This window comes from Amphibalanus amphitrite, unplaced genomic scaffold (assembly GCF_019059575.1).
Source record: "Amphibalanus amphitrite isolate SeventyFive unplaced genomic scaffold, NRLGWU_Aamphi_draft 000696F_arrow, whole genome shotgun sequence".
Lineage (NCBI taxonomy): Eukaryota > Metazoa > Arthropoda > Thecostraca > Balanomorpha > Balanidae > Amphibalanus > Amphibalanus amphitrite.
Genome location: NW_024882190.1, coordinates 191,380 through 199,801, shown reverse-complemented (window position 1 = coordinate 199,801; position 8,422 = coordinate 191,380). Strand labels below are relative to the sequence as shown.

At 47.8% G+C, this 8,422-nt stretch overlaps 1 protein-coding gene across 9 annotated transcripts; it reads right to left on the bottom strand.

Annotated features, from left to right (window-relative positions):
• Window positions 1-1,506: 1,506 nt before the first annotated feature.
• On the bottom strand, window positions 1,507-8,343 carry LOC122364769 (osteoclast-stimulating factor 1-like). Of its 9 annotated transcripts, none has more exons than XM_043335490.1 (5): window positions 8,025-8,343; window positions 7,586-7,692; window positions 3,010-3,127; window positions 2,046-2,257; window positions 1,507-1,915 (listed from the first exon to the last, which is right to left on the bottom strand). In XM_043335490.1, the coding sequence occupies exons 2-5, from the start codon at window positions 7,679-7,681 to the stop codon at window positions 1,703-1,705; spliced, it is 639 nt and encodes a 212-aa protein (XP_043191425.1). In that variant the 5' UTR covers window positions 7,682-7,692; window positions 8,025-8,343; the 3' UTR covers window positions 1,507-1,702. The 9 variants fall into 9 exon arrangements, with proteins under 9 accessions (XP_043191425.1, XP_043191422.1, XP_043191424.1 ...); XM_043335487.1 differs by having other exon boundaries at window positions 8,074-8,231; XM_043335489.1 differs by having other exon boundaries at window positions 7,999-8,038.
• Between the last annotated feature and the right edge of the window lie 79 nt (window positions 8,344-8,422).

Genomic DNA, 8,422 nt, shown 5'->3' with positions numbered 1-8,422 from the left:
TTATGCAATATCAATATCAGTTATCAATATCAAATATCAATGCAATATCAATATGCAATCAATCGCAGGACCTTGCGCAGAACCAAATGTTTTTTTTTACATAGGTAGGTACCCCTCCCCCGCTGCCGGCCGGCCGCACGTGGAGGTGTCAGAATGAAGTGCAGTCGCTCTAACCTCGCCGTTCCATCCCTTATATTGAGCTAGAGCCTCGAGGAAAGTAACAATCGTATACGCCATATGGATCAGACACAGCGACCGCTACCCGATTTCAAGTCTCAGGTCAACCGGTAATCTCTATGGTCAGAGTCTAGGGTTCGGTTTAGGTGAATAAATTCGCCGAAAATGGTCAGAGTTGTGCGCCGTGCGGGCCTATCGTACGATCGTTTGTCATGATCAGGAGCTTCCGAATTCATTCTTTTTGTTTGGCGAAGACCAGCTTGTGCCAATATTTACCTCTCCCATAGCTAGCGAGGCGCGAGCACGTTCTGAGCTATCGCAAAAAAAGTCAGGATTGGAGGGCGTTTCTGGAGGGCGGCACTCTCCTTGAAAGGGAACGGCAAAGGGACGTGTATCTAGGCATCTTGGTCATTTTATTTTAGTGCCACTGCGTTTGTGGACAAAATAAAATAAAGCGCAGGTACATCGATCATTTATTAGCCAGTTGCATCTATCGTATCATTGGAGCAGTAGGCACAATGCATCCAGAGCTCGGCATAATGTTCACATTGAACGTTACTTGGGATCACTAGCAAAATGCGTAGCACGGTGACATTTGGAAGAATTGGAATGATTCGTAGGCACATACATATTTATCATCCGATAATCTGAGGGCGCATAATCATTTAAAATTTGGAAAACAAAACTCTTGGACCGCCAAAACCATACCGGATAACGCAACAATACATGTCATTTCTTTTGCCAAATCAAGAATCTTGGCTTGGGACCAGTTTGACAAATCACCGGATGCGGCTAGAAGTCGCCCCGAGTTCTACCAGCCACACGAAAAAACCGCTGTGAACAATAAGTATAAACCCAATTTACCAATGTTGTCACATCAGCGTTCATAGGATTATAAAAGATTGAAAAAAAAAACAGATTGCTGCAAAATTATTTGACTGATAGTGGCATCAAGCGACGTCTTCTTTTCTTCTGGGAAAAGCCCAGCGTTATGTCAAACAAAGGTGGATATAAAAGAGATCCGGTACTCTGGCTAGGACAAAATCAGCACAAAATTGTAGATAACATGAATAATTCTGAACAGGTGAAACTCAAATTCGCTACAAAAATCAATTTGCACCTCAATGATGTGTTGACGAAGGTGTTGCCGCTGAATAACGGATGTGCGAATAACGGATGTCTTTACTCTCCCGAACAGCAAGAGTTGGAAGTAACCCTGTGTTTTTTCTCAGTCGACGACTAGTTATCGTGACTTTCGTTGTTAAATGGCGAATGCCTATTTGAAGACTCACGAAGCAAGCAGGAGGCGACTTTCGTATCACGACAAGATGGAATATATGATTATGTAATGTGCAGTACAGTTCTTGTCACGCTAGTACCACGGCCTCAAAGCAGAGCCTTCACAGAACCTATACTAAATATCCGTCGCATCAACGCCATGCTTGTGCACAGCTAGCACGAACCGCATAAGATAAACGATAAGCTCATTTGGTCCACAATTGCGAGATAAAGGTCACACTGTGCGTCAGTCCGAGTCGGACTCGACTCCGTAGTCGTCGTCGGTGCAGGACCTGGGTCGGAGCAGCGCCGCGCAGCTGGCCGACTGCGCCAGGTCGGCCGGCCGCTGCTGCTGGCCGTTACAGACGCTCTGGTCGGCCCCGTGGCGCAGCAGCAGTGACACCATTTCGGCCTGACCACGCCAGGCGGCCAGGTGGAGCGCCGTGTCGCCCAGTTTGTTCTGCCAACGTCACAGGAAAACAGATATCAGCTTGATAGGCGCGGACAAATGACGCATAGCGATACATTCATGTAGCAGCAACTTGAGCTCTAAGAAATACCACGACCCGCGTCTGCTGCACAACACTGACCTGTACGTTGACGCAGACGGTGGGGACGGCCAGCAGCGCCTCGGCGCACTCTAGGTGGCCGCCGCGCGCCGCCCAGTGCAGCGCCGTGTTACCAGCCTTGTCCAGACCGTTCACCGATACCCGGTGGCGCAGACAGTCCTGCAGGAAGCTCAGGTGGCCCCGCTTGGCCGCCTCGTGCAGCGGACTCTCCAACGGTTCGGAGCGCTCCTCCACTGCCGGATACAACGTCATAGTTACGCACAGAGCCGATAGCCCACACCATACCACCGAGCTCTCCTGCTTTTTTCCTTAACTAACCAGTACTCTGCTATGCGCTTCAGTGAAACAGCTGTGCTACTGCAGCGTCATATCGAAATCAATTCGTCACCGCACTATGCCTTTCAGGCCTAATGATATTTTTTTCTCGATATTTTGCCGTTTTTCGCCACAAAAAAAGAATACCCTTTCCCACGTGAGTCATCCCTTCCACACATGCCACGTGGAAAATAAAGTGGTGCCAAGTTTGTTTCGATCAAAAATCGCTGGATCGATTGCACTTGAACTTGACATGGGTAGGCACCCAACCCGGGCGATCCATTCCCTCGAGTCACCGTCGGGGCAATACGGCACGTACGCACGTATAGGGGTGGAATCCACATCTCGAGAAAGGCTAGGCCGATGGCGACTCAGCTTAGGTACCCCCTTGACCCTTGGCGACCAGTGGTTAGACGTGAGTGTGCCATGCAAAAGTCAGTTAGCAACCAGTTAGCACGAGCCCACGTAAAGTCTTGTTTCTTCAACATCTTGGGAATGACTGATCTGATGACACCTAAATTTGGCATACCATAAGGCACCAGTAGCAAGATGGTGCGCGCAAGTCATTTCGATGTGCCTCTCCGCACTTCCTCACAGCCTCACAGCTCACTCTCGCTCGCTCATTTGTCACCCGAAGAGGTGTACAATGGGCGGTTAACAGTATACGTACCATAATTGTATGGCACCAGGCCGGTTTTTGTGCCACAGCTCGCTGTCCACCACACCTGGTCGGCGGAAGGCTCCTTCACGTACAGCAAGTCTCCTGCCTCGAATGACAGCTCATCTTCCTGAAAATTACAGGCCAGGCAGCAGTCAGTCACTCACCATCAATCACTGACCGCCACACATAAACAGGCCTCATGTGGTGCCCTTTCAGTGGGAAAGGAAGGCATAAGTCTCCCGGACTCCCAGTATAGTGAGAGCCCGGGTTCGAGTCGCTTCGGCACTTGATATTTGAGACTCCTGATGGGGATGGTCTGCAGTTGGTGGGAGCAGCCGCATCTAGTTGAAGTCAGTTGAGTGGGACAGACCGTGTCCGGACTCCGGCTTTGAATTTTAACTTTGGCATCTAAATTCTCCCGTTATCCGGAATTGCGCGATCGGACGGTAGGAGTCGGAGTCTACGCAACAAGCTCTGCTTAGCGTAGGCTCTGCCTCTGTCAATCCATTCATTCAAACATTCTAGCTAAATTTATAAATAAAGTCTGATCACCGCCAATGAGTGTCTTCCAGCTTCCAAGAATGGACAGCAGAGGTGAGAGAGTCACATCGATCATCAGTGACTGTTCTAGGTCTCATTCAGAGTCTGGCTGGCACAGTTTTGTCACTCTGGTAGGGCTAGCACCCGGTGCACATGTGTCACCCAGAGGAGAATTGCTGGTGTGCTGTGCAGATTGTAAAGACTTGCAGTGTTGGGTTGCAGCTTGATAATAAGGCAAAATAGGCAAATGAGAATTTTGTCCTATCCTTGAGAGAAGTTTGATGTAGCAAAAAAAAAAAAAATATACACTCCAACTAATGTGAATTTCTCCTTCCAACCCAAACATCTAATCCATTAACAATGAAAAACTCCATGCTACTTTTTACTCCTATCATCAAAAGATGCTTGACTCCAAAGGCCTCAATCCTTTCCGGATAATAACTGCATATATTCCCATGTCTGATACTTTGCTACCTGACCCACATGCTTTGTTTATCTGAGAGCTCTGCTGTTAAATGAAAATACATTTACCTACATGTGAAAATAGGTTTCACTTCATAGGCTAGGTGTTTCCCAATGCAAAAGTGCAGGGCATATTTTAACATACTGACTGCGTCCCATTTTGGGACGCAGCCCCTTGCCTTTGGGACGTAGCCCTCGCGAAATTTGGACCACTGCGTCCCACACTGTGACTGAAATGCCACGGTTTCAGCCGAAAAGTGCGAGCAAAAATTAGTAACATGCCTCGGTCTTTTACTGTGTAAAAGATGTTGGCTTTCCGATTGCTTTGTGCCCTGATTTACTATGTACCTAAGCACATACATGCCCTCTCCAGTCCTTGTGCCCTGCCCTACCCTTGGTCATACACCTTATTATGTTCTTCCCTTCTATACCCCTAGGATATGTGCCCTGCCCAGTGCCCTGTCCTTAGGTCTTGTACCTTGCCTTGCCCTTTCTTCAGGTCCTGTGCCCTGCTCCGCATTCAGGCCCTGTGCCCCGCTCTGCCCTGCCCTCAAACACGATACTTTATATATTCTGCCTGGAAATTTGATGCGCTGCCTTCCCGTCTTTTGGCCCCGTGCCCTGCCCTACCCTAGTTTGGGGCCCCTGCCCTTCTCTGACCTCAAGCCTTGTGACACGTCCTGCCATCAGACCCCGTGCCGCTGCCTTGTCTTCAGGTACTGTGCCCTGCCCTGCCATCAGGCCTTGTGCCTTCCCATGTCCTCATGCCCCGGCGCCGCGCCCATCCTCGAGCCTAATGCCTTGCCCTACCTCAGGCCCTGTCCTGTCATGTTCTGCTTCCAGGCCTCATGTGCATTGCCCTGCCCTTAGACCCTGTGCCCTATTCTGCCTTATGCGTTGTATCGCCCTCAGGCCCGTGCCCTGCCTCGCCCTAAGTTGCTGTGCTCTGCCCTGTCGTCAGGCCTTGTGCCGTCCCATGCCATCAGACCCTGTGTCCTACTCTGCCCTCAAGCCCTGTATTCTGCATTGCCCTAAGGTCTCGTGTTCCATGCCCGCTCTCAGGCGCTGTGCCCTGCCCTGTCATCAGGCCCTGTGGTGTCTCCCGCCCTCAGGTCCCGTGCCGTTTCCCGTCCTCATGCCCCGTGCCCTTACCTGTCCTCAGAACCTGTGCTTTGTTCTGCCTTCATGCCCTGAGCCTTGCCCTGCCCTCAGGCTCCATACTCTGGCCCTGTTTCATCGGTGATAGCAGCACGCTGCTATTACACGTGTCAAATTGGGTTTCCATGGAGACATCAACAGGCCCATTGCTCAAACACTACCACAAGTATGACGTCAGCTCGCGGAATTTGATAGCAGCGTCCGTGAAACACCGCCCACGTCTTGTCATACCTTCGGGGCCCGAAGGTATGACAAGACGTGGGCGGTGTTTGGGGCCTTGTGCCATACCTGTGTCTTATGTCTTGCTCTACCTTTAGGTACTATTTCTTGCCCTGCTCTAAGATCCTGCGTGTTGCCCTGCCCTCAGGTGTGTTGGTCATCAGGTGTTCTAAGGCCCTGTGTCTTGCACTACTCTCCGGCCTTGTGTAATGATAGCCTCAGACCCGCGCCTTGTCTTGCCGTCGGACCCTGCACCCTACCCAGCCCTCAAGTATCCCCGTCTTATCTTAGCTTCATGGCCTGTGCCTGCCCTGTCCTTTGGGCTCAGACTCTGTGTCCTGCCCTTCCCTAAAGTCCTGTTAAGAGATGTCAAGTTGGAGCCCGCAGGCCCGGAGCCTGGCCCAAAATCCGGCCCTACCGGGCTTTTGCATGCACAGTGGATTGTATCATTGTTTTGAGGTACCTCATCGAAACGCATCGACTGATATGCGACATGATCTATCTTGGTCACGAAATGACCTTAATGTGAGATCAAGTTCTGACCTTGACATTTCGAGGTAAAAATGAGAGAAGAACGATCGTGCAAACGAAAATTCTCTACCTTTTTTTAGTTCAAAGGCTTTTCATGAAACCTATATTGACAAAAATTGTAATTTTACCCGTTTTTGGCTATGGAGCCTTAACCGTTGATCTGAACTCAATTCTGACAAAATATTGACGAAAGAGCTGAACAAGATATATCGATTGCTTTTCTCCTATCGATTGCGCCCTCCTAGCTATCATAGTTTTTGAGATACCGGCACGTTTTCCGAAAAAAATTGCATCATTGCGAAGTTTGACATTTGATGGCATACGGTAAGATCAGGGCCGTCATGGCCGTCTGGCCATAGGAGGATATAGAGGGGACCACGGGGCCATGCTCCCCCCCCCCCCCACCAAAGCGCCCAGAAATGGCACAAAATCGACACATTTCTGGGCATAATAATTAAACAAAGGAACTTCCATTGGGAAAAGTTTGGGTTATATTACATGATAGGCAGTAAGGAAGCGAAATCCGAAGCATCCAAAGAATCCGTTCATCCAAAGCATTAATCTATGATGGATTTTTTATGTAGCTTTAAAATCCGATGATTTCTTGTCACAACTTAGGTAGGTACTGTTTGACCTTACGTCATCTAATTATTTCAAACACATAGTACCTTCAATGCAAATTGGCAATGTTTCACACGTCAACCTCTATTTTGAATCGATTGATAAGGGTGAAAAACGCATGAAGAGACGTATGTATCACATTTTAATCATGTGCATAGGTATTCATTTTTATTCTCTAAGCATAGGTACAATTTGGTGCGTCAAGGGAGGACAAACACGCCCAACGCCGTTCAGGAAAACGAGTGACTAACAACAATGTAAATGTCATTAAATCACCGGTCCGCCCTTTGAATGCGGATAAAGAACGCACTACGACTGGGCGAATTTCGAGATTGGCCAAAAGCAATCACAGCCCGCTCCCAATATCCCGCTTGCAGTGCCCCTCCACCAGCACAGTACACAATGTATCTGTACATTATCTCACTTGCATTATATACTATTTCGCTTGCAATGTGCCCTTTCCGATCAAAGCGTGTGCCCTATGCCACCTTTGGGACGCAGTGAAAAATCCTTAAAATATGCCCTGCAAAAGTGTGCTTGGATTTTGGAAGCTGTTTTTGTCAGCATACTGGCAATGTATTAGGTATGCCATATATCATATAAACTTGCTGGCAATTCTCCCTCAGCTGCTCAGTGCTCAGTGGTGGATTAGCCAATCTGCTGATCATAAATCATCAATGGAAGACCAAGATGTGCTCGAAAACTATCAGAGCACCGGGAAAAAACAAACTGTTGTGGCTGTCTCAGGCTGTCCTCAGAATTGGTAAAGCCCAGCATACAAATGGATGAACGGGTGTATTCACACTTGGCTTAACAGTCTTGCGTTGCGGTAGCGCCCAACCAGCTCAGGCTTGTTAATGTTGATACACTTTATGCCCAGAATACACCTTATACTGATTGTGTGCAGACTGCAGCAGCTCAAGAGGAGAACGGAATACCTCGGCTCAAGCAGAGGCTACAACAAAAACAGCCACTGAACTCAGGTGCCATTACCCTGAGACCCCATCATTATTGAGTTGCTAATTGCTATCATTTACAATGAAAATCAACTTACACTTTGGGCAGTGTACTTGTAAATTGCTCTATAAACCTTTACACTTCCAGGCTTCGGAGCTAGTTTTGGAGGTGGTGGTGCAGCCCGGAGTGCCATTTTCACATTACCTGAAACAGAAAATAACCATTTTTGGACATCACCATAAAGATACGCTAACTACTATTTTTTCTCTCAGAAAAAGCATGTACAAAAAGATGCATACCTACCGGCTACCTAACCTGAGACAAGCAACAGTCAGGCACTAAATGAGAAGAAAATACTTGTGATACATTCTTTGAAAGCGAAACAAATGTTATATGACAACAAAATACCATAAAATACTAAACACTTCTTGTTCTTGTTGGATTAGGGCGCGTAAAAATACTAAACACACATAAACCAAAAAGAAATACTAAAAATTAAAACGTACTAACATCAAAAGTTGACATCGCCCACCTACCACTTTGGCCGAAAGAAGTGTGTTCCTAGGCTCCTACTGACGGACTCACGGTCAAATAAAATGACGACATAGATTCACAAGCAGCCAATGATTGGCTCTTGTTTGCTGCTTATGACGTCGTTTGTCGCTTCTTAATTCTCTGTTTTCATGCTGATTGGTCAGCTGTGTTGGCAGCAGGTTATCTTGAACCAACCTTGAACAGTCCATCGAATGCAAACAGATTTTTGCAACTACGGCGCGCTCGTTTCAATCTATTATCAACAAAATAAAAACAATGCAACCATTGATAACGGGGCAACACTATTTCACTGCCATTCCATGTGCTGGCTGAAAACGACATCATTCGATTTACAATTTGCGATGCCATCAGACACTTTGATTATCATCAGACGCCTAAG